General features: G+C 34.5%; 3 protein-coding genes and 1 pseudogene across 3 annotated transcripts; 1 reads left to right on the top strand and 3 right to left on the bottom strand.

Moving 5' to 3' along the window:
• Positions 1-8048: 8048 nt before the first annotated feature.
• On the bottom strand, positions 8049-9492 carry LOC120163318 (REF/SRPP-like protein At3g05500). Its single transcript, XM_039173285.1, is given in 4 exon segments — positions 8049-8363; positions 8366-8723; positions 8935-9162; positions 9252-9492. Coding segments are annotated over 4 exon segments (705 nt in total). The 5' UTR covers positions 9255-9492; the 3' UTR covers positions 8049-8247.
• A 1393-nt stretch (positions 9493-10885) lies between these two features.
• Positions 10886-11408, bottom strand: LOC120163317 (rapid alkalinization factor-like). The gene has a single exon (XM_039173284.1). The coding sequence runs from the start codon at positions 11344-11346 to the stop codon at positions 10990-10992; it is 357 nt and encodes a 118-aa protein (XP_039029215.1). The 5' UTR covers positions 11347-11408; the 3' UTR covers positions 10886-10989.
• A 2256-nt stretch (positions 11409-13664) lies between these two features.
• On the bottom strand, positions 13665-19965 carry LOC120163272 (annotated as a pseudogene).
• A 126-nt stretch (positions 19966-20091) lies between these two features.
• Positions 20092-21838, top strand: LOC120163271 (40S ribosomal protein S21-like). Its single transcript, XM_039173240.1, has 4 exons — positions 20092-20196; positions 20400-20492; positions 20584-20716; positions 21575-21838. The coding sequence occupies exons 2-4, from the start codon at positions 20443-20445 to the stop codon at positions 21638-21640; spliced, it is 249 nt and encodes an 82-aa protein (XP_039029171.1). The 5' UTR covers positions 20092-20196; positions 20400-20442; the 3' UTR covers positions 21641-21838.
• Positions 21839-26246: the final 4408 nt, after the last annotated feature.

Here is a 26246-nt window from a genome sequence, read left to right as displayed (position 1 = left end):
TCTTCTCATTTCCAGCGTAACTTTTTAGTCAGGGATGAATGAGAAATTCTAATCTAACATTGAATTATGTGGAGGTATTGACTTGAATAAGGGTCCATTGAGAGAAGACCCGACCAAGGGACTATCGGGACCATCAACGATTCAAGGTGTAATGTTATATACAGGTCATCTCAGGTGAAGCATAGATGTTCGATGAAATGCTTGTGAGAAAAAAATGGGGTTAGAAATACATAGTTGACAAATACTACTAAGATGAACTAAGTATCATTGTTGAAAGTCACCAACAAAGCTGGAATTATTTTGTATAAATGACATATAATAATTTCTTCGTTTAATCCTTGTGCTTAAAGATTTTATAATAGATGATCAAATATAATGAAATCCCAAACAACACATTCACCTCTCGTTTTCTTTTTGTTCTTCAATTTTCCGCCATGTAAAATTGTAAACCCAAGCAGTGCTCTGTCTTTCAGCTTTTTATTTACAAAGAAAAAATGGAGGAAGAATTACTGGAACGCAACACCGATTGTGTTTATTTCTTAGCCTCTCCTCTCACTTGTAAGAAGATATTTATTTTCTCTTTTGGGCTATCCGGAAGTAAGCTTTTCCTCTTTCGCACTTTCCCATTTTCAGCTCGCATTGTGTGTTTTTTTATTGAAATTTTTATGTTTCTAGAATTGTATATCAATGATCTGGATATTCAATGTTAGTTTTGAACTAAAACCATCTAATTTTCTTTCTTTCTTTTTAATCAAAACTTTTAGTACTCCTTATGAAAGATATTCAGTCCATCAGAATAGAAGTGAAATAGGGTCCTAGGCTAAATTTTTTTGATCTTCTTGTTTGGTTTTTCTTTAAATAAGGGAATTGGTTGTGAATATCAACATAGTAAAATCGACATGCTCAATCCGAGAGACTGCTGGTACTAGTTTACTAGGAATTGTATTGATCCGACCTGTGGTTTTCGACGTCTTGTGAGCTCGTATTCTTTTTAATAAGTTCATGTTGATCATGAGACTGATATATCGTGAACGAATTAATTTTTTTTTACATGTTTTGGAAATTTTACAATTAAATTGTATTGATAGGTTTAGAAGACAATTCTGCATGTACACAACTCGAAAGGCATCATGACAGGGTAATATATTTGGAGCAGCTACTTGACCCTGTCATGATGTCTTTCAAGTTACGAAAGAGACTGAGAGGTGAATGCGTTGTTTGGGATTTCATTATATTTGATCATCTATTGGAAAATCTTTAAGCACAAGGATTAAACGAAGAAATTATTATATGTCATTTATACAAAATAATTCTAGCTTTGTTGGTGACTTTCAATAATGATACTTAGTTCATCTTAGTAGTATTTGTTAACTCTGTATTTCTAACCCCATTTTTTTCTCACAAGCATTTCATCGAACATCTAAGCTTCACCTGAGATGACATGTATTTAACATTACACCTTGAATCATTGATGGTCCCGATAGTCCATTGGTCGGGTCTTTTCTCAATAGACCCTTATTCAAGTCAAAACCTCCACATAATTCAAAGTTAGATTAGAATTTCCCATGCATCCCCGACTGAAAAGTTACGTTGGAAATGAGAAGAGAGAAGCGAAAAAAACGAGATCGAAAAGGAATTTGGGGTTTAAAATAAAATTTAGGACTGTGTTGCAAGTTTTAAAAGTTGGGGGACCTAAATACAAGTGCCTAAAAGTTTAGTGACCATATATGCAAACGTAGTAATGACAGTGTAAGGGCGTCAAACGGTCGGGGATCATATTGCAAACATAATAAATGTTGGGGGACCATATTGCAAACGGACTAAATGTTGGGGACTGTATTGCAAGTTTTAAAAGTTGGGGGACTTAAATGAAAGCTTTAGAAAAGTTCAGTGGCCATTACTATACTTTACCCTAATATTAATTATTATTTATATTTTTGTTTAAAAGTTTAATAAAATAATATAGAACGAGAATTAATGAATTATCAAAGTTAATTCGATGGGCGAAGAGCAAGGAAACATGCCTCACTTTTTGTCGAGGGGCGAATGGACGAGTAGGTTTTCCAAGTTTATAGATATCTACTCGGTTGTGGAAGCTGAGTTAGGGAGGATTTTGATTGGCCTCAACGGTGTCTGTGTGACTCGGGTGATCATGGAGTGCGATACTTTAGAGGCTATACGTTTGGTTAAAAAACACCAGGAATCTTGGATCATATATCGTGTGTGTTATGACAGGATTGAACAGTTGATTTTCAATATTTTGTAGAAAAGAGAAATAGTTGCAGATGTCATGGCTAAGCTTGTTCGTCAACATGAGCTCGAGTGCTCCTGGTTCGATATTCCTTCAGATGACATCTCACCGTTATTGCAGGAAGAGTGCACTGTTCATCACGTTATCTAAATACTAGATTGATTTTCCTTTGTTTATATAAAAAAAATGAATTATCAAATAAAATTTAAAAAAAATTAAAAAACAACAATATGATTAAACTTAATTGAGATTAAATTGGTCATTTACAAATATAAATAAATTTAAGTAAAATTTAGAGTTCACAAGTTTTTTAAGTGAAAAAAAAGAATGTGGGCTCTAAATTTTACTTAAATAAAAATAATTTAGAATAATTTATACTCTTACCGACATCTTTTCAAGATCATAAATTTAAATTTATTTATAATATAAAGATTATTTTAAATTGTATTACATCAACCACCAATAAAATTGTGATATTTAGTATTTAATCAAGTATCAATTTAATTTTTTAAGTTAGTTGCATCATGAACCGATGACCCTTAGTTCCACCAAAAGTAAAACACATGCACATACAAAAAGGGGACATAATACAAGTGTGAATAGAAAGCAGAAGAAGCTCCAACAGGGAAGAAGAAGAAGAAGATGGCACTAAAAGATTAAAGGCTCTATAGAGAAATTTAAAAGCTTCGAGAAAATTCCGAGAACGTGGAGTTTCACAAAATTAACAATAGAGATGTGATTTAGTGTGACATGTGGAGATCTTTTGCAGATGAGATGACCTGTATAGAAAGAATAACAATTGTTATTTTTTTTACATAAAAATCTTTTTATTTATAATAGTTTTTTTCAATCATTAATATTACTTTTTTTCATTGATGAGAAGTAAATACAAAACAGTATATATTCAAATATAATTTTCAATCATTTGATATTTAAATGTTTACACTCCTGATATTCATGGTGTTTTAATCCAGAAGCTCAAGAAATAATAACATTTCTTTCACTATCGAAACCGTTTTATTCATGTCCATTATTAAAACTAAAGAATTCTCTATTATAACCCCACTGTTGAATATTAACAAGTGGGGCGGCTGATTTTTTTCCCACATGGGTGGCTGAAGAATTCAACAATTTGGGCAGCACCAAATTGTTGACATTGTCAAGTGATAATTATAAAATTGAGTCCTTAAATTTTAGGGTATTTACAAGTTAGTCCTTAAACTTTAACTATAAATACCCTAACTCATTTAGCTTCATAATCATCCCAAGATCCCAAAATCATTTTCTTTCTCCCAATACTAGAGAGCTTTCTTGTGAGTAGTGAGTGTTTTGTAAACACCTGTAAATTTTCTCTCTTAGTAAAAGATCTACAGCAGTCCGGAGACGTAAGCAAAATTGGATAAACTCCGTTATCAATTTCGGTATTATTTTTCCGCTTTTATTTCGCATTCTCACTAATTTGATTATAGGAAAATTACATGTACTCGTTTATTTTCCAATAACTGGTATCAGAGCTTTTGGTTGTAAATTTTGTCAATTTTTCTGTGAGGTTACTATTTACATGAATAGTTAATTTTGTGAATAGTGAAATTTGGTCGGCGATACGAATTTGTCGACGGAGGTGTTCTAATACACGGCAGTTCCTAAGAATTATCAAAAATGATCCAAAAGAAGCCAGATTCGAGTGAGAGTGATGACTTTGAGAAACGAAGTTGATGAGCTCAAGAGGGAGCTGCTCAGATTCAAGGGAGCAATGAGTGAATGGGATGCGCTCAAGACCTTCTTGGAAGGACTTAGACCAGGGGCAATGCTCGGGGGAGAGCGAGCTAATGCCCAGAGACTTTTGGAGGCCATAGTTGTACCCGGAAAGCTGACTAAGCTTGCAGGTGACAAGCCAAGTAGCGATGTGTCGTACAGGCCCATGCCCAGAGATAGTGGCAACAGTGTTGCAGACCGAGAAAAGGTGCAGCAGAGAGATGGTAGAGAAAGCTCTTTGAATGGCCATAGTGAGCCAACAACTGTTCGTAGCCAAGGAAAGCCATTAGGAAAGAATGGCAAGGCGAAGTCGGTGCGAAGAAGAAGGTGAGCAAAGAAAAGTTAAAGTGCTACTTCTGTGATGATCCTCATTTGATTAGAGGATGTCCTGAGAAGCGTAGCCTTACAGCCATCATGAAGAAGATGGAAAAAGGAGAAGTAGCGGGAATTGGCGCGGTCGCAAATGTTAAAGCTACCAAGCCAGGAAAAAGACTTGGCCCGATTGAGGGGATCAATGCGGCCAAGCAAGGAATAAGACATGGTACGACTACAAGTTCTCAAGTAGTCAATCCAGGATCGAGACGTGACGAGACTGCAGGTGTCAAAACAGTCAAGCACAAAAAGGGAATCGGTGCGATAGTAAGAGATAAAGTTGTCAAGCCGAGGGTGCAATGTGAGCAAGTCCGCTCACAGTATACCAGGATGGAGGTGTGGTCCAAGTTAAGACGTCTTAGGCATAAAGGGACACTTAAGGAGTATGTGAGTCGATTCAGAAAACTCATGCTCAAAGTCCCAAGTTTGACTGAAGAAGATGGATTCTTCACCTTCATGTTCGGATTGAAGCCATGGGAAAAGAAAGTGTTGGAGCGAAGGGAAATCAAGGGGCTGTTTGAAGCCTTGACAACCGTAGAGTCCATCAAAGAATTTGGAGTCAAGAAGAACAAGACTTCCAAAGCAAAGCCGAAATCCGAGGGTAGCAACAAGAGATTCCGCGATAAAGGCCAGTTAGAGGATGAGGAAGGTTGTTCCTCGAGTGGCAAAGAAAGTCCACTCAAAGATGAACCAGATGGTGGATCTGGTGAAAATATGTGCAGTCTTGGCACAAGTTTGAGTGTCAAAGATGTTAAACCGAGGGTAAAAGTCAAGAAAACGAGGGGGCACAGACTTAAGATGCCAGAAGTGTTACAAAATTACCCGAGGGGAGCCGAGTCATCCAAGGTGATGGATGAGCCCAAGATCGAGTTGTCCAGAGAAGAGGACGAACCCAGGATCGAACAGGCGTTGAGAGTTGGCTCAATAAGGTTCATTTTGGCCAAGACGAGTAGAAGCCAAGTGTAGGAGGAGTTGTCCATGTCCAAGGAATTTGTCGAGCATGTTCGTGTAGAGAACATGGCTTCATAGACCATCTTAAGAGAAGGGTCGAAGCAAGGGCTTGCTGAGGATGTTCAAGTGAGGAACAATCCTTCAAAGACTAGTGGACAAGAGTCGAAGGGAGCTAAGATGTTGAGAGACAAGGCAACCACGGAGAAACTGTCCAATAACAAGTGGGTTTACAGGGCGGTGACTACGGACAAACTGAAGTTGTGTTCAGCTTCAGTTGGCATGCTACAGTAACAAGAGCAGAAATGTTGATGCATTGATCGAGATATGAAGACAGATTAAAATCAGTCTTCAAGTGGGAGATTGTTAAATATTAACAAGTGGGCGGCTGGTTTTTTCCCACATGGGTGGCTGAAGAATTCAACAATTTGGGCAGCACCAAATTGTTGAAATTGTCAAGTGATAATTACAAAATTGAGTCCTTGAATTTTAGGGTATTTACAAGTTAGTCCTTAAACTTCAACTATAAATACCCTAGCTCATTTAGCTTCATAATCATCCCAAGATCCCAAAATCATTTTCTTTCTCCCAATACTAGAGAGCTTTCTTGTGAGTAGTGAGTGTTTTGTAAACACCTGTAAATTTTCTCTCTTAGTAAAAGATCTGCAGCAGTCCGGAGACGTAAGCAAAATTGGCTGAACTCCGTTATCAATTTCGGGTATTATTTTTCCGCTTTTATTTCGTATTCTCACTAATCTGGTTATAGGGAAATTAATTGTAATCGTTTATTTCCCAACACCCACAAGATTAATAAGTGACAGTTGGAACCACAATCGAAGCAACTTGAGGGAAGAGAAGGAGTTTATTTAGTTTTCGCCAAGCAGAGAGGGAATATCGTTCGGCTTTGGGTTCATACATTGAATAAAGCTCTTTTGGTATGGGTTCATACTTGGTGTACAAGTGGTTAGTCCATGGATTTAAACTTGATTGTAATCGTGTTTTTAGTTATGTTACGTTTATCAAAATTATAGACATAATAGATGTTATTATGATGATTATGAGTATTGTAGTTATTCAACAACGACATCGGATAATATCATTACTACTACATAACATACATTATTATAACAACAAACCGTTATTTAAATCCCTGGTGGTCACCATTCTAACATGACGAGCTACACCTTGAGCCTTCTTGGCAGTCAAGATGGCTTCAAATGAGACCCCCTTGATGACTAGCGGGATTCAATATTTAGCTTGTTGATAGATTCACCTACCTACAATAACAACATAGAATTTAGTCTTTGGGTAACATCCATAGATTTAAATTAATCGCGTTTTCGATTACGTTACATTTATTGCGATTCCATACATAACAAATACTATTGCGTTAATTACAATTATCACGATCATATAATAACGATTTCAAATGACACTAATACTATTATATAACAATCATTATTCTAATAATAGATCATTATTTAAATCCCTAATAATATTTTTTCTTGTAATCAAATATATGAGTAAAAAAGTTAATAGTAGACTAAATTGGAGCTGTCAAATAAATTTTATTTTGAATTCATTCGATTTTTGATCATATGTATTTTAAAATATTAATTTAAATTACATTAAATTCGAATAATTGTGCTAATATACAGACTAATAATTTACTCATTGTACGAAACTGTTCCTATAACAGATCGAATTATCGGATCATAGTGTTTCGACGACCTCGCCTGCCTTGGAGTGGCCTCGTTAATGGGTACTGATTTCTCCGCCACGGCCGCTGCCGTCAATAGAGAACGAGACGCGATGAGGGAGCGGGCAAACGTAGTGCATCAACATTGTGTGTCAAGTGAAACGAAGATCCCAAAGCTTTGATCTTTCATCTGTCATGCATATACCATGAAATAAAGCCTTCAAATTGTCGTTGTCAATTTATTTGTTGGCCTATCTAAGGTAACAAATCAAAACCAACAAATGGATTAAATTAGAATAAAACCCAAATATAAATATGTTAGCTAGGAAATCATTGAACTCATTCATTTGAATTATCATCAATTAAACTTCTAAATTCGAAAGTTCTAAATGTAAATTAAAAATATTTGTATCATCATAATATTACATATTTATCCTCAATGATTAAAAATAACGTTATTTTATTAACATGAGTTGATTCAAGTAGTAAATAATTTTATATCGTTTAAATAAAATCTAGAGTTCGAATACTTGTGTAAGCAGAAATTCCTTGTTAGGAGATTTAACTACCAAAATCAAATGTCCAAAGTTAAATGTGCGACATGAGTCTATCCGGATTAATCAAGACGAAGCGATTTCCTCGCCCATATAGGGTTATGAAAAAAATAATTTTTCCATATAATACATCCACCATATTATTTATTGAAGTAAGACTTCTTATTAGACTGAAAACGTCGTGCACTCCTAGGATCTTCTCTACTTGCCTAAAATATTATATAATCGTGGGATCTTCTTCATTTACTGAAGACGTCATGCAATCACGAAGTCTTCATGCTTGAAGACACGTAGAACACCTGATATTGATATTATGTAATTCACCATAGATGGATAAATAATCCAATGTTGGATTATATTGGAAATTTTACATTATATCTCAACCATTTTACCAGACAAAGGCTTAGAACCGAAAGGGTAACCAAAATAATATTAATAATAATGTTCTTCCTCATTGTCGACGAACAAATTAAACCATAATTATATTATAAGTTCTTATAAAATATGATACATACCAAACAGTACACATAAGACACAGTACGAATGACCCAAGCCGTAAACATGAAACTTAAAAATCCACAGTTGAATCCAATCACAAAAGCCAGCTAGTAAAGCATAAAAGAAATCCAGATTATAAATATAAGCATATAAACGGATTCAAATCAAAATCAACTTGCGGATGCCACCGGCTCCAATGGTTCCATTTCGGTCTTCTGCTCACCAAAGACCTTGGCAATCTTCTCAGTAGGAACCAGAGGCAAATACGAGGCCACCTTATACCCTTCTCCGCACCCATAGCCACCGTCTGGTTATACTTATCCGTACAATATGCGGCCGTCGGGATGACTACCGAGGTAACTCGAGGGAAGAGGGGGAGCTTATTGAGTGTACGCCAAGTCGAGACGGCACATTGTTCAGCCTTGGGCTCATACTTTGCATAAAGCTCTTTTGCAGTGGGTTCGTACTTGGTGTACACGGATTTTGCATATTCCGAGGCAGTGTTCACCACTCCGTCACGGTGGACATCGGATGCCACGCCATGAGCCACCGCCGGAGCCTTTTGGGCGGCGGAGAAGACTTTGGTTGACATCTGTTTGATAACTGGAGGGACTCGACCATCAAGCTTGGTGACAGATTCATCAACCTGTAATAACAATCGATTATATAATTTTTCTTGTCGTTTCAATAATTTTTTTTGGTATAATTTAAATATTTTCTATATTTTTTTTCTCTAAACAATCGATTTTTCCTTAGCGTAACAAAGAGATAAAATCATAATACTTTCTCAAGTTCAATATTCGAATTCGAATCATTTCGAGTTTTGAATAAATTGATCGAAACAAATAGATTAGTACCTTGGTATCAACGAATTTAAGTAGCTCAACAGGTACATCATGATACTTATCGTAAACCGGTCGGACCACGCTCTTAACCGTCCCCTCGACGGTCTCGACGCCAGGCTTCAAAGGTCCCGATCTTTCCTTAGCGTAAAGGTAAAGGCTGGTGAAGGACAAGACGGCGTGAACGGCGGCTACTTGCACGAATGCCAAGTATTTCAGCCTCTTTTGCTCTTCCTCTTTAGCCTTTCAAAAATTCAAATCAAAATCAAAAACAAAACTCCAAAAATAAATAAAACACAAAAGAAAAAGGAGAAATCTTATAATGAAAATACCATTTCCTGCTGGATATCGGTATTGCTCCTTGAGCCATGAAAACACTAAGGAACTATAGCTTTTTCCTTTCGGATAAGAATTTGGGGCAGAGTTTCAAAGGATTTGTAGGTTTTTTCGGCGTTGAATTTGTGAGAGAATTAAAGTGGAAAAAGGGCTGGTTTTATAGGGCAGGTGAAGATGGGCGGTGGATATGAAAAAGCGGTGAAGTAAGCGTGTCGGTTTTGTTGGGGGAGGTGCGGTTGCTGACAGCAGTCAACGCCGAGGCGTTTGTATTTTGAAGGATCCTTAAGGGCTAAGTAAGTTATAAACATGCGAAGAAAAATGACGTCATATAAAACTAACCTAGACCGTAGATTTGGGTGTCACGGATGGAGCATGAACTTCTCGAACCTACGGTTGTTTTGAATGAATTTATAAAGCATCGTTAAAATGTTTCGTAGGGAGTCATTAATAATATATATTATTTTAATAATTTTATAAAATATTTTAATTATTATATTCAACTTATATTATTATTTTTGTTCTCTCATGAAAATACATTTAATCATATTAACGATGTTGATATTATAGTTTACATATGAATAATAATATGTTAAAAGAGTTTAATTGATTTTATATAAAGTTCGATACTTTATTTTTTAAGCTTAATATTTTATTTAAACTTTAAGTAAAATAATAATTTTTGAAAAATTAGTTCAATTTTTTTTTATGCTCGATGATCGGAAAATAACTTTTGAAAGTTTATTTTATTATTTTAAGCCTTTAAATGTGTGTTTGATAAAAATAATTCAATTTGATTGAAATATGATTTGATTCGATTTTCGGTTATAGACTAAATCATAAGGAATGAAAGTTTGGGGAATAAATTATAAACATTGAAATTTTTTAGCCTAAGTGAAAATAAAGAAGAAATGAAAGGACTGATTACATCATTAAACCATTGATTAGAATTAGTGAATTATGATGAATAAGCATATAGGTTTCGATTTTTTTTTTATTTTAGTCCTAATTACTCTAATTTTCTAATGTTGGAAATTAGATAAATTGACGGAACTTAATTTTTTTTTATTAATCTGGGGTAAATATAATGCATAATATGTTTAAAGATAACTCTCAACCATTTTATATTGAATGCTCACACCCTTGGTATTAATGGAACTCGAACATGAACCTCAAGAAAGAACAAAATTATTTTATTACCGAAGTCGCTTAGTTCGTCCAAATTGACAAAAATTAGATTAAAGAATTAAGGAACCCCTTTGGAGAGGGTTTTGCATCCTTATCACTTAAACCACGGTTGGAGAGAGAAAACATTTTCATCCTCTCTCAAATTTTTCTAAAAAACCATTATTGGAGTTTAAGAACTTTAAAGGTATAAACCCTAAATTAATCTCAATTTAGTGGTCAAAATCCCATATTGAAGACATATATTGAATCAAACTAGAAAATATGTATATTTTAGGATTAAATTGAAACAAAATAAAATAGAAGCTAAGAGATCCTGTGAGCAAAAGATAGCAGGTATAAGAGTAACAATAATCTTTTTCAGAGATATGCAAAATTAAAATAAAATTATGATAACAATATTTTCATCAATAACAAGAAAGACCCGTCACCAGATTCACTACCCACCAATGAACTCTTCCATTTTCTTCATCTATATCAATCAAACGCTCATTCATCGAAAATGATGTTAAAAAAAGGTGAAAAAATTAAAATTAGAAGAAAAAAAGGAGCTCAGCCCCTGCACCTTGTAATACGGCTGCAGCCACGGTTGTAAGGGTTAGCCTGAGCTCCGGGCTGGCAATTGTAGTAGGAAGCACCGCGCCGGGAGCAAGGCACGGTGTTCCTCTGCAGCGCGCCGTAGCTGATGTACCTTGTGGTTGCTAATATTCGCCGGCTGCTCTCGGAGTCCAGGTCGAACTCTTCATCGGCTAAGCATTCGTCTACGGAGCCCTTGCATTGCGATCTGTTGGGTATCCACTCCAGGGTCTGGTGTTGGTGGTGGTCCCCACTCGCATCGACGGTTATTTCCACCGCCGCCGCTATGAGCGTCGCGCAGATCAAAAGAAGCTTGCAATTGAGTGCTTCCATTTGCAAATTTGAAGATCTCACTCTGTTTTAGTTGCTGGATTTTTTTTCTTAGTTGCTACAATGAGCACTGGCAGCTATGACTGTTTCTTTGCTTTCTTCTCCGCTGCTTGTGTTCGGTGGCTTTATATGTAATTTTATTTTATTTTTTCCAGTTGAAAATTGAACGGGAAGTGGACAAAGTGGCTACGTTGGCACTTATAACTGAATGGCTACGCCTATCTGTATAAATGGCAGTTAAACATGCTGTTTATTAACATTATTATTATTGTTAAGTATGGTTTTAATTTTCTTAAAGTATATTTTTATTCTTATAAATATATGATGTTTGTTGTATGAATGATTTAATAATATATATTTTTTATTAATTATAATAAAGTTCAATTAAAAACAAAAATCAATTTTTAAAGAAATTTAAAAACAAATAAAACACGAGAAAAAGGAGAAATCTTTTAATGAAAATACCATGCCCAGATGGATATCAGAAATCTCTCCCTAAGCCATGAAAATACTGAAGAAATTTAGCCTTTTAACTCTGAATAGTTAAAACGAATAAAAATATCAGAAATCTCTTCTCAATCTTTTTTCTTATATACTAATAAAACCAATATTTTTCTGTTTATTACATTTTTTTAAAACTGAATCTTCTGGACCCTATCTTTAGATTTCCAAGATCCTGGAATCAGTACCCAGAAAATGCAAAATCCTCAATTCGGTGCTCCAAATCTTAAACAATTGTATATGTCGTGTATACTAAATTGTATAAATATTAAACTAAATCTTTTATATATATATATTAAACCCATCAAATAGTCTCTATGATTTTAGTTCAAGCAATTACGTTTACAAGATACATGCATTATGATTCTATTATAATATTTGCTAAATTTTATTGAATAAATTCTAATAAACCTTAAAGACAATGATGTCTAAATCCGGATCGCCAAAAAAATAAAAAAGTCTAATGGAATCAAATTAATGATACATTAACAAAATAGACAAAATAAAAATCATACAAATTATGAAAATTAATATAGAATATTTTAAATTAATTTAAAATAAAAACCATAATTAAAAAATTAATATAAAATTTTTATAAAAAAATCAATTTAACACTATCCTCAATTTAAAATAGATCATAGCAGAAACATTTTTTTTGCAATTAATTCATTTAATCTTTAATAAATTGATAACAAAAAATTATCAATTCAATAGATCCATTTATACAATATAACTTCTTTTTTAGTTCTACAAAAATTTAAGACAATTAGATGAGTGATAATAGACAATTGAGATTATATTTTTTTCCAGTGAATATATTATCCTTTCTTATGTTAATATCAATCATATATTTTCACTCATCTAAAGATCTAACTGTGTAAAACTATTTAATTTTACATTGTATACTCATATCTCACTATAGTTAAGATCCACTTACATTGTTTTAAACTCTTTTGATTTTACACAATTTTAAAACTGTTGGATAAATGAAAATAAATAACTCAGATTAACTTATTTTTTTCTAGTGAATATCTTCTCATTTCCTACTGTTAATCTCAACTATCGATTTTCATTCATCCAAAGATCCTAAATCAGTGTAAAACTAAAAGATGTTTACCCAATTATGCCAAACATATTAGAATACGTCTTTTTTGTTGCTTGAAAATACTAGCACGCTTTAGAAATAATAACGTTCGAATTCAGATCACAACTATAATCACTTCTTGGGCTCCTTTTGTATATATTTTTTAAAAAAATCAAAAATAAATATATATAACATTTATAATGAAAAAAATTCACCAACCTACTCGTACTGAATTGAATAACCACTCCAAGTATTAGTAGCAAAAAACTTGAGAAACATTCAAGCATTTCCCAATGGTGGGATTTCTAAAGAAGTCTGTACCGTCAGCTTTTCAGGAGAAGCCGAGAAAGTTGTTTAATGGACATGATATAGGCAATCCAAGTAAAAGCAACGAAAGCATGACAGTTATTCCGAGTGACCGCACTTTTCAAAAACCACGAAGAACATACCCTTAATACAATGACCACAAAAAAAAAGGACTACCAAACCAAAGGAATCCATGTCACCAAATATTTGACTTACCAACAAGCTTTTTATACGAGCACGAAGCTTGTGAGTTGTGATTCGTTTCACACCCTGCAAACCTATAAACAATCAAATATTATAGATCCTTCCATGTTAAATGATACCAAAGGTAGAGCTACCAAAATTAGTTCAAGCACGAAAGCTGAGTGTCATGTCATTAACTGAGCTACCAATCAGAAAGAAGGATATGGCTAAAAAAAGAGACAGAAATCAAACAGGCAACGCCTATCAATAAGAGGAAGAGACATGTCATTAACTGATGTTACTGTTATTCGTAATATGGCGGTGTCGACTGAACGCAGAGTTCGTTCTCATCATCCCCATCCTCCTCATTTGCATTGACCCAATTACTCGGATGACGTTGTGACAACCCATACACATTAACCTGGCTCCTATCTGAAGCACAACAAACGGGGGTGGGAGCTTTTCCAATTATTGCAGAAGTGATTAAAACATTAGAGTACAAGTAACTAATCTTCTGATTAACCTTGTGCACCCGCCTTGTGGTCCTTTTCAACTTGGCCGCCGGTACTGCAGACAGTTAAGAAAACTCAGGTAAAATACAAGCCTGAATTCGCAAATAACAGGACTTAGCAACTAGGCTTAAAAAGAGATTCAGAATGTTAACAGCAATATTCAGGATACGAAATAGGAGCAGCAGGAACATTCTCTCTAATCGTAGCATCTTTTGTAATCTGCATTATGCTAATCCTTTGAATATCCCTCTGTTCACTAACATTTAAGTTCTGCTGTATTTGAACCGGCCTTCCTTCAACCCCATTACCGCCTCTTGCTGCACTTCCTGTGAATGATCTTAACGCATGAGGTTTTGCAAGAGCAAGGCATCAAAATCTCGATGGTGAATATTTAGTTACCTGAGAGGTCAGACCATATTCTGGTGTGATCAGATGTATGCTCAGAAACATTTGCCCTGAACTTCTCTTGTTGTGCTTCAGTTCCTGCTTGGTTATGTACAGTTGTAGCTGCTTGTACAGGTTCAGAGGGATTGCCTTCATGTAGCTGTGATGTAAGCATGGTTGCAAGTACAAATGCAGCATCAAAGTTTGAGACAGAGCCATTATCCAGACCAAACTTTGGTGCCAATAAAATCGGCCTGTTACCGAATAAACATCTATTCAAGATCAAACACATATTCTTGCTTAATGTGATAATAGTACATTAGCAAGTGGGCAAGACCAATAAAAGCAAGGATTTATTTGCGTATTAATGCACTTTGCATTGTCCCCATTTGAACAATTGGTTAAATTTTTCGCACTCTTTCTCGGTTAAGTTTCTACAATCCTAACAATAGTTTATTTGATTCAGATAGCTATTTTATAGCAAACAGTTGGTATTAGAAGCAGAGATGCAGCAAAAACAGATGACACAGACTTGATATAAGATAAGGCCTATCTGAATCAGGGAGTCTAAAACACAACCGGTTAATATAAAGTTAATAAATGGTTGAAGTCGATTGTAACCGAAAAATATACCAAGTGTAACTCTTTAGTGTAAACTGGGTAACATTTTAGATTGAAACCAAAAATATTATGTTCTCCATAACAAATCATATAAATTACATAACTACTCTGGTTGCAACATAAAAAGTTACCGTCAATAAACTCATGTAACATTCTCTGTTGTAACCAAAATTATTACCAATTGTTTAACTTTTTAGACTAGACATTGAAGCATTTTTGGTTAAAACCCGCGTAATGTAATATTCTCGGTTGCAATCGAAATTTTTTACGAATGGTGTAACTGTTTATAATAGACATGGTAACATTTTAGATTCAAACCCGCCACAAATTTGCCTTAGGTTTCCTCGCCGCACAACAAAACTACCAATCTGAATCACAAATGTTATGTCATAATCACTTGACGATGTGAAATATTTAACAATTCAAAAATAAATTGTCCTATGAGTTTCAAAAAACAGATTTCTAATGTTCATCAAATGCATGGAGAACAAAAATTACTAGAAGAATATCATACTCGCCAGCTTTGTCAAGAAACAAGTGTACGTCAACCTCGCAGCCTTCACAAAAAGTCAGGAATGCCTGCGTTTCAGTTTTCCTTTTCAGATAACATAGTGCAAAAACATTTGCAACAACTCATGTTTACGTCAAGGATCGACCGTAGAATAAAGATTACCACGTTTAAGTTGGATTTATGAACCAAAGATAATGAAGTTGCTGCAAAATCTACTCTCTGGATCAAGATTCGATACCTTTAATTCCTTCATACTAAAAGTAACATCTACAGGATCTCCAGTGTGAGTATACTGCACAAACTCTTCTGAAGGATCTATCCAGAGTTGAGTGTGCAATGAGGAATCATTCTCTGCACAGATAAATGAAATAATAAATTCCATTTTCAGGTGAAATAGAAAAGAAAAAAAAAACAAAATAGTTGGGTACCTTTAGTTGGATCTATATAACTTCTAAGCTCAACAGCTTTTCCACCTATTTCATTTGCAGCATCAGAAGGTAAGGACATCGGCTCTGTTGCAATGATGGTAATTTCCTGAAGTGATTATTGAAAATTAGCCAGCAATCGATTTAGATCACGAGGCCTAACTACCAAGTTACTTGGAAATCTTCTTCTATCAAGAGACAAGTGTTGTATGTCAGGTTCAGCATTGCAGGTAATCCAATATGATTTTTTCATACCTGCCAAGCATATAAGAAGAAAATGTTTAAAACCAAAATAAATCCATTTATGTACAATATAACGTTAGAGGACTCTTCCGTGTGGCCGTTCCCGAGTTCTCATAAATGCCACAATAAGCAAAAAAACTAGATTTTCAAATCTTCCCAGAACGAATCCGATTTCAAGTACTTATTTTGGCTTTGTGACTGGATTAGTAAGCATAAAATTGAACTTGTATACACAAAGGTACATGTAAAACACAATAAATTGATTGCATTCCAATGCTAAAACTAACTGCATAGAATGGTGAAAGCTTCCATACTCAGAATTATAGCAAATTGAATAGAGTATATACATACATGAGAAACCTTTCATCTCATTCCCGATCCCGTATTCGAAGATGGAAGAAAAATGCAGCAGAAAATCAAATAAGCACTTTACTGCTATGGCATGCCAAGGCCCACTGTATTTTCGGCGCATCAGGACCAGCCAATTTCACAGTCAAGTTATCAATACTTGCAATAGGTGTCCTAAAAACAGAGCAAACAGCCTAAAAATACAAAGTCACTTGATATTCTACCTGTAACCCCCCAGACCCAGTCTGTAAGATAGACTCAAACCTAAGTGGTCACATATCCCATTCAGAGTTTTATACATATATATATATATATAACTTATAGAACATTAAATATAATATAGAACAAAATATTAATAATACAGATATGTCTAAAATTATAGCAAATAAATGTCACCAAACATAACTGAAAAACATATAGAAATATATGTTCGTACAAAATAAGTAGTTGATTTCCCCTGATGCCAAATCTGCTAGCTTATGGTCTGCTACTATCTGAAAAAGGGTAAAAACTACAGAATGAGCTAAAAAGCTCAGTGTGCTCCATACAGTATATAAGAAAAACATACAGATAAAATCTTTCAATGAAATCGGTTTATGCAACATGTTTTTATTTTTTTTTAAACATGAACACTACCCCCATCCGTTCACATCATAGTTGTGTAGGTTCCCCAGAACCATACACCCAACCGCACATGCCATTTAGACCCTGAGCACAAAGCTGAGAAGTCTGCAGATAATCTTCCTTCAACAATACCCCCAAATGACAATGAATGTATTCAATTGAAAACAATGATTAATCACTTAAAACATAACAAATATTTCATACTTAGAAACCATATGCAGAAATACGGAAATCAGAATTCAAATTAATAATTCAGATATCAGATAAGCAGATCTCAGAAATCGATATGAAATACCTTAATTCAGAAATTATATCAAAATATACAGTAAATCAAATATCAAATACTCGGTATTCAGATAAATTATTTAAATCAGTAATATAATACTGTTAGGAAACACACCTGTAACAGTTTGAGAAATCAGATAGGGAAGCCTATTACTGGGTCTGTCGATCACGCTCTGCTGCAGCGCTAGATCCTACGAATTGGAAAAATCCATATTGGAATTCTAATAAAAATAATCTTAATCTTTACTTAAATAATATACGAAAACCTACGGGTAATTCTTGTATTACGCGGTTTGGACTGATCTGACGAACGGATAACACCGGACTTAATTGATCCTTGCTCAGGTGAAACACGAGTACCTTCATAAAATATCTTATTTAATCAATTCCTTAACCATATCTCAAATAAATAATCAAAATACTAAAATACTAAGCCTTTTTGGGTTCACAAGCTCGATTCAGAATTTGGCAAAACGGACTTCGGAATCAAATTCAGGACGTCGAAAAACATAAAGTATGACCTTCCGAAATTTCGAATTCTTGGTCCAAATTAAAGTCAACGGGTTTGACTGACGATTTGGAGACTTTCGAGTTTGAATTTAGCGAAACGGACCCCATAAACGGATTCGGGACGTCGAAAACTGTCAGGATAGGTATTTTTGAAAAAGATTAACGATCGTTTAATAACCGGTCAAAGCCGGTCAAAGTTCTGGTCAAAAGAGGTCAACAAATTATCAAACATTTTACACAAATAACACTTTTTTTTAATAATTACCAAAATAGCACCCTTTTTGAATTAATTACCAAAATAGCACCAATTTTGAATTAATTCTTAAAATATCACTTTTTCCCAAAAAATTACCAAAATATCACCCATTTTGAATTAATTCTCAGAATAACATCAAAATTGAATTAATTCTCAGAATAGCACCGGTCAACGGTCAACGGTCCGGTCGGGTCAACGGGTCGGGTCAACGGGTAATGACCGGTCAAATCGGTCCAAACCGATTAAACCGGTTTCCAGCGTTCACTCGACTGCGACAGCGCGTGTGGCGCGTGCGACGTCTTCCGGGGCTCTAAAAATCACGGAAAAATTTCTAAAAATTATTTTGAGCGATTTCGAGATACTTACAAATATCGGTTCAAATTTTTGAACGACGGAGAGCTCGATTTTGACTCGGCCGAATCTTTGATTGATCCACCTCCCCACGCGCCGCCGTCAACGGAGATCGAGGATAACACCGGCGGACTCGAAACGACACAAGGAACACGATGGTGCGGGAGGTGTCGTAAACGGAGCAACGATCGGCGATGAATTTAAGATTTTCTAGGCGATTAGGCTAAAAAAAACGTCGATGTTTTGACTCGAAATTCACGACGTTTGGCAACGTTTCGCTTCAATTAAATTGAAGGATTTATTCCTCGCTCGATGATGAACACGATGATAGTTTTAAAATAACGATCGGAATTCAAACGGCGTCGGGATCGTCGTCGGAAGTTGAGGTTGGGAGAGGGAATTTGGGAGGAATTGGTTTCTGATTTTTCAGAAACCAATTCACGTATATAACAACCCATACCTAACATTTTAGAGTAAATTTAGGGTTTGATCCCTGAATTTTCTTTAACTCTAAAACAAACTTCAAGTTTTAAAAACTTCTAATTTAATACCCAAAAATCTACCAATTTTCACAATTAAAACCTCAATTCCCAATTAAATATTATTTTGAAATTTTCGGGTTGTTACACTACCTTACACGATCCGTCAAAAAAAATGTTTATAGAAGCAGTGAAAAACAAAATTATACCTTCAAAAGCACACTGCACTGCACTTGAGTACCGGAAATTCTATATACATCAAAGAAGTTTGGCTAAAACGTAACAGATTGGTAGGTTGAACTTGAAGAATTGAGTGTATGAAGTGCAAGCTGCAAATATTGCCAAGGTTTCAGTCAGTCAATTTGCGGGAAAAATATGGATGAAAATCCCGAAATATAGACTATGTATTATAATATTCTGTTTGGCTGCCGAGAAATATCTTACAAACAAGACTGAATATATCCTTTTCACTACTTCGCCGTACAGCAACTGAAAACAAAACGTCATTTGAAACCACTTTGATCTATCTTTCTTTCTTTTTTGTAAATCTTTTGCATAAAGAACGAATCAAACTATATCTGAATCCAATCACGAAAAACTTCGATAGCCTATGATTTCAGTTCACTTCCCTAATCGTCAAACAGTCTGTAAATCAGAACTTAAGCTCCTTCAAAACCTTAATTCTAATGCTTAATCTAATTAAGAAATCACTTAACTCCAATTACTTGCGAATGAAACAGTTGAATTAAACAGATTAAATTCGGAAGTAGGAAGTAGTACCTGAGAAGAAGAAGCTTTGAAGTCGAGCTCGTTTCCTACACGTGCGAGGCACGTGATCAAACGACTAAAGGTTTTGAGAGCGTTGTCGCTTAGACTCAGCTCCATCGCCTCTATTTTTTTCTTTAAACTGCGAGTTTGACTGTATGAGAAATTTGAAAATGCAGACTCTGCGGTGAACTTGAGTCGAGACTCGGAAAGAGAGCGAATTCTGACTTGGGTTTGGCGGGAAAAGTATTTAGGGTTTCCCCCACATTGGGCCAATGTTGAAATAAATCTGTTTGCCCTAGCCCGTGCTAAGTTCAACCCATCGTTTTTAACCTCGGTATTTTTCCAAATAATTATCAGAAAAAATAAATAAATAAAAAGAATTAGGGTTTCTCCCTTCAACATATAAAGCGCGCAAACAAATAACCTACCTAAAAGCAAGTGCCGCCCTTCTCTCTCTTCCAGGTGCGCCTCTCCTCTCTTGAATTTCGTTTTTTTTAAATAAAATCAAGATTAAATCTGGATTTGAGTTCTTACTACATGTTTGTTTGAGTCATTTCAGTGTTTGAATTAGCATTTTTATGTTTAAGGGATTGAAGTTAAAATCCAGTTAGATTTTCGTTTTTTGTTACTCGCTTTTTGATGAACATAAACTGGTTTCAAATTAGGTGATTTGAGTTTTTTGTTCGTTCGATCAATCAATCCGCAAAGATGCAGAACGAAGAAGGTCAAAACATGGATCTATACATTCCCAGGAAATGGTACCTCGTTCGCCCCATCATGTTCGATAATGTTTTGTTTTTCATTATGTTGTTTACAATGGAAGTTATATATATGTTGTTATTGTTGCAGTTCCGCCACCAACAGGCTCATCACCTCGAAGGATCATGCTTCCGTTCAAATCAACGTTGGACATTTGGATGAGCTTGGCAGATACACTGGCACATTCTCCACTTTTGCTCTTTGTGGATTTGTCCGTGCCCAGGTTCGTTTTGTTTTTCTACTCTGTCCTGCTGATTGTTGAGGATGCTGTAATGTTCATTGGTGTTCATTATATTTCTGTGATGGTTTATGGTTCGATCGCATTCTCATATTTCATACACTCGTGTTTATCTTCACATCCTGGTAAAAATGTAATCTGAGTATCTTGTTTAGTTAATTGTATGTTTGTGGATGCATTTTCATGTTGACACCCGAAATATTTTAGATATGTTTTAATGGTATGGTGGTAGTCATTTCACTCTTCATGTTCATTTGAAGAATGTTTTCTATCAAAATATAATTGCTGGAACTGCTTAAGGACAGGGTAGTTGAAGTTCATGTTTCAAGACATGGAAGGGACAATATGCTACTACATATGTTCATCGGTGTTCATTATATTTCTGTGATGGTTTATGGTTCGAGTGCATTCTCATACATTTATGTCATGTACTTGTGTTTATCTTCAAATCCTGGTAAAAGTTGTAATCCGAGTATCTTGCTTTGTTAATGGTATGTTTGTGGTTGCATTTTCATGTTAACACCCGAGATATTCAAGAGGTATTGTAAGGTTATTTTACTACCTCATTTCACTCTTCGTGTTCATTTGGAGAGAACATTGGCTTTAAGAATGTTTCCGATAAAATTTAATCGCTTGAACTGCATAAATGTTTCAAGACATGGAAGAGACTATGCTACCATATATGTTTGGTTGTATGCTTATTGGAACAGGGTCCTGATTGATGCATATAGGAAGTTGTTCTTAGATTCCGCACGAGCATGTTGTATTGATTCCCTTGGTTCTTTATTGAGATATCTTGTTATATCCTATTCAGCTGCTGATTGATTTTGTTCAACATTGCAGGGTGATGCTGACAGTGCTCTCGACAGGCTTTGGCAGAAGAAGAAAACCGAAGTTCGACAGCAGTAGTTGGTTAGCCTTTTAAAACTAGTCTCGTCTCTAAGCTTAGGAAGGAAAACTCTTTTGGCGGTGACTATCATGTTCCAGTTTTTGGGTGAACTATGTTGAAGTTATTTTTATTGATCGGATGCCATTTCGTTTGGCTTACGTTTGAACCTAATATATTTGCCTTCAATTGTGCGTTAATCGACATTTTTGTTCTTTGAAGTAACATAACTATAGATTATTCTTCCTGAACATCGGATAGTGTAATGAACAGTAAGGCTTTGAATTGCATGATTGATTTGCTAAGAGACTTTTAAGTTTCTTCAGAGCCAAATGATTTACTAGCTGATGCTATTTGATGGTTCTCGGTAGCTTGTTTCTTAGAGCTTTGAAGAATAACAATAACAATTGTTGAGATCAAGGCTAAAGTTTCAAATTTTGTACAAGGTTTAAAAAATGACTAAAATGGAATACATGGACTAAATTCACAACTTAGGTAAAGTACATGGAATAATAAAAGAATTGGACCTTTTAATCGTTATACCAGTTAATGGTTTGAATCTACAATGTTGTCAGTGATGAGAGCAACCAATGTAAAATAGTTTAGAAACAACTTGCTTGAAAATTGGGAAATATAAAAATCTATTATCAATTCAAATTGTGGTTTTCAACTACATTTAGCAAGAATGTGTTGAAGTTCATAGATTGTTTTTTTAAACAGAGTTGATCACAATGTAATATTCGTTTTAAATTTTTTATAGTAATTGACAATGTAAGTATATCTTGCCTACATAATTATTTAAACTTTAAGATCTCAAAAAAGAATAATACTCCTTGAGACCATTCAATGAGTTCAATTTCATAGATTATTATGCTCGAAATCAAATCTTAAAATTTAAAACTCGTTTTTCAGTTTCAACTTCGGTCTTCAAGTACAATTATAGTGTTTAAATAGAGTATTATATGATAAAAAAAATTAATAAGATATACGTTACTATTTAAATTTAAAAACAAAAATCGGGTCAATATTTTACTTTAGTTTGAACAAGGGCATGTGGCTCAAAACAAATTAATTAATTAAAGCATTTGCAATTTGTTTATTGGGGGACCAAATTACCTTTTAGTGAGACCCCTCTATTTTTTAGGTTATATAGTCTTTCATCACAACCATAAAGTTTGGTAGCTCCAAAGCCTATGACATTTTATTTGTTTATTTAATATTCACCTCCCATCATTGTGCTAATTAGTCATAATTGTCACCATTAAAAACCATAATTATAGCACCATTCATTTTAAATATTTGTTGTAAATTTTATTTTAAAAAAGGTAAACTAATTTATTGGTATTTTTATAATTAAATTATATGACGTCAACTTTTATTTAGCTCTTTAAAAAAAAATTAAAAAAGTTAATTTAAATATTAATATGAATAAAAAATTGAATTAATAAAAGAAATTGCTAAATTCAAATATAAAAGCTGCTTATTCTTCTTCTAGATTTATCCTTTTCGAAAATCTCATCTTTATCACCAAATTCACCAATGCTGCTTATTCTTCTTCTAGTTGCTTCTACAGACAAACTCGCTAAAAGCTTTGGTAGGCCGTTTATTGTAATAAATTACTTTGTAAGTCTTTTAATTTTGAAATTTTATAAATTAAGTCATGATCAACATTTTACAAAATCTTTATCAAATTCAGAATTAAACAATTAGATTCTAGTATTTAATTTCTACATTTTATTACTAATTTATAAATGAATTTGACCTGATTTCTCCGCAAGTAATGTGGGAGATTTTTCGTTCGAGAATTTTGACATGATTTCTGTGAATTTGAGTTTTGTTACTCCCCAAACGTTTTGTGATGGTAAGCTCGTAGTCAAACCTTATAAGTGAAGTTTCGATATTAAGAATTACTACTCAAGTGGATTGAAGAGCAAGGTAGTTGGTCCAAGCATTAACAAGGTGTCCTCCCCCTAAAATTCTGCACTGATGTACTGAATTGAATAAGTTTTGGAAATTATTTTTGCTCCAATTTTATGAGTTTGAATCCCAATAAGTGATGAGTTTTGTACCTCACCTGTATGAGACTAAAGAAAATGTTCGAATACTTAGGAAAAGTGCAAGTCTCTAGGTAATGCTACTCGTATAAAAGAAAACATTTATGTTTGCATATTGCACTGAAAGTAAGTAAGTGATAATCTGATTAAGGATTGGTAATTAAGGTAAGTTTGGTTCTACGAGGAGAATTATGCTTAGATTCTGAATTTTGACAAATAAGAGATATGTGCATAAACAGTATGTTAAAGTCTAGTAGATGAATCGTAATCTTGTAAAAGCTACATGGAGATATTGTATAATTGAGGAAAGTTTTATTTCTACGATTATACGACTTGGGTGAATTTCGAGGAAAAATTCTTTTAAGGGGAAGATAATTGTCACACCCCAATTTTTGGGGCAAATAATAATAAAAGAAAATTTAGAATTTCAAAGTATTTAAGTAAATTTAAGGGACTAAATTACAAGTTTTAGACACTTGCAACTCGGTTTTGAAACTTTGGGAAGTTTATGGACTTAACCCTAAATTTTCCCATTTTTTCTTGACAGTGAAAAATAAGTTATCGAAAACTATCCCCTATAATTCCCAAATCCCAAGACCAAAATTTTATACCCCAACCCTAACCACCGCTCTCCTCCGTGATTCGCTCCGGTCCGACCGCCTTTGTCGCTCTCCGTCGCCACCAATGTGACTGGCGACCAGTCCCCAGCCGTCAACGACCCCAATAGACCGTTGAACATTGTTAATTGAAGAGAGGAAATCCATTTCGTCATCGTCGCTTCTCTTCCGATTTCGGTCGTTCCAACCGCCGGTGAGCCTCACCACCATAGCCATTGGACTCCCCATCCAAGTCCGAACAAAACCCAGCCAATGGTATCGCCACACCGTTGTTCTATCACCGGTGACCGTGGGTAAGCTCGGGAATATTGTTTGGTTAATTTTCTTTCAGTTTTGGCATGGTTTTAATTAATCTTTGAGTTGGTTTAGCTTGATGATGATGTGTAGATGTTCGTGAGCCACCATTGCGCGTGGGACTTCTCGGTAAGCAAGGAATTTTTTGGAACAACTGGACCGGATTGGATCAGCCTGTTTAAGTCGAATCGTTTTGAACCAAACCGGCCCACGGAGTCAACTCCCTGACTGAGTCAACTCGCACTGAGTCAACTCGATCGAGTCTGACCCGTTGACTTTGACTACCTGTTTGCTTTTACTAGAGTTGACTTTGACCGAAAAGTCACATTTTTTGAAAAGTCATATTTTATTTTATTTTTTGACGTCATGAGTCTGATTCTGAAGTTTGTTTTACAAAATTCACACTCGGTAAGTCCATTTTTAGTTTTTTATCTTCGGGTTCAAATTGGTTTTTTTTTAATTAAGTTCAACTTCTTTCGTAAATTCATTTTTTATGTATCTGAGACATTATGGAACGTGGAATTAAAGTTTGAGGGCGATCGAATGGAGTTTAAATGTTCGATTCGTGGGTCACAGAAATCGAGGTAATACATTACTACCCTATGTATGCTTTATGGAACATGCTGGCATTAGCTGTTGCATGGATAAATAAGTTTGATTACATGTGTGTAACTAATATATTTCTAAACTCGTTCCAAATATGATAAAAAGTAATTAAATTGTATAAGACTCAAATGGCTCACACAAGAAATTAGAAGACCGGTTTAAAATAAATTTTAAGTTCAATGATTAATTAGTAAATAAATTGACCTCATGACCCAAAAATTCTGATTAATTACTTTAAAGGTTAAATGACAAGAAAATTTGGTTAAGAAATTACAAAAAATGGCTCTATGGAGTAAAATTACAAAAAATGCCCTTGCATTGTAAAAAGACCAAGATTTACACCTGAAGGTGAGAAATAATCCAAAAAGGACATACTTGACCAATTATCAGTAAAAGTGCACATGGTTGGATTGAAGAGAATTACCGAAATGTCATCGAGCTGTGAAATAACTAAAATAATCTCTGATATTCAAATGACTATATTATATTAATAAGTTAAACTAAATAGAAGTATTGTATGTATCTGAATTATGGAAATGACTAAATTATTCTGGAAACTCCGAAGTGACCAGGATAAACTTGAATTCTAATTGACCTAAGTAACCTCAATGACCTAGAATTAAGCGGATGATTTGGACAAGTCTGAAAACGTTGATGAACTTATATATGTTGTATCACCTTTGAGGGTTTTGAACCACGAATCAAGCACGTAAACATTTCTTGATATCATCACAATACAAAAATGAAATAAATATCATTTGAATACATGTTAGTCTCCCTAATATCCATTCAATGATGATTCTGAAAATGATCAGTTTTACGAGAGTTGTCAATATTAAAGTGTGAATATCCTTGAAACGCATCGATTTGACTGATTGACATATACTGATAAATCGACATGAATCTTAAATACATGAATCATCGTTTCACCTTTATTAGATTAAGCTATTAAGAATCCATCGGAAATTAAAATGTCCAAAATATCCATGTTTGCCTGAATAATGGGAACACTCATGTTATATCTAGATCTTCAAAAATTCTGATGTAAAGGTTCCTGA

The sequence above is a fragment of the Hibiscus syriacus genome, unplaced genomic scaffold (assembly GCF_006381635.1).
Source record: "Hibiscus syriacus cultivar Baekdansim isolate YM2019G1 unplaced genomic scaffold, ASM638163v2 tig00111440_pilon, whole genome shotgun sequence".
NCBI classification, from domain to species: Eukaryota; Viridiplantae; Streptophyta; class Magnoliopsida; order Malvales; family Malvaceae; genus Hibiscus; species Hibiscus syriacus.
This window is presented reverse-complemented; position numbering and strand designations above follow the sequence as displayed.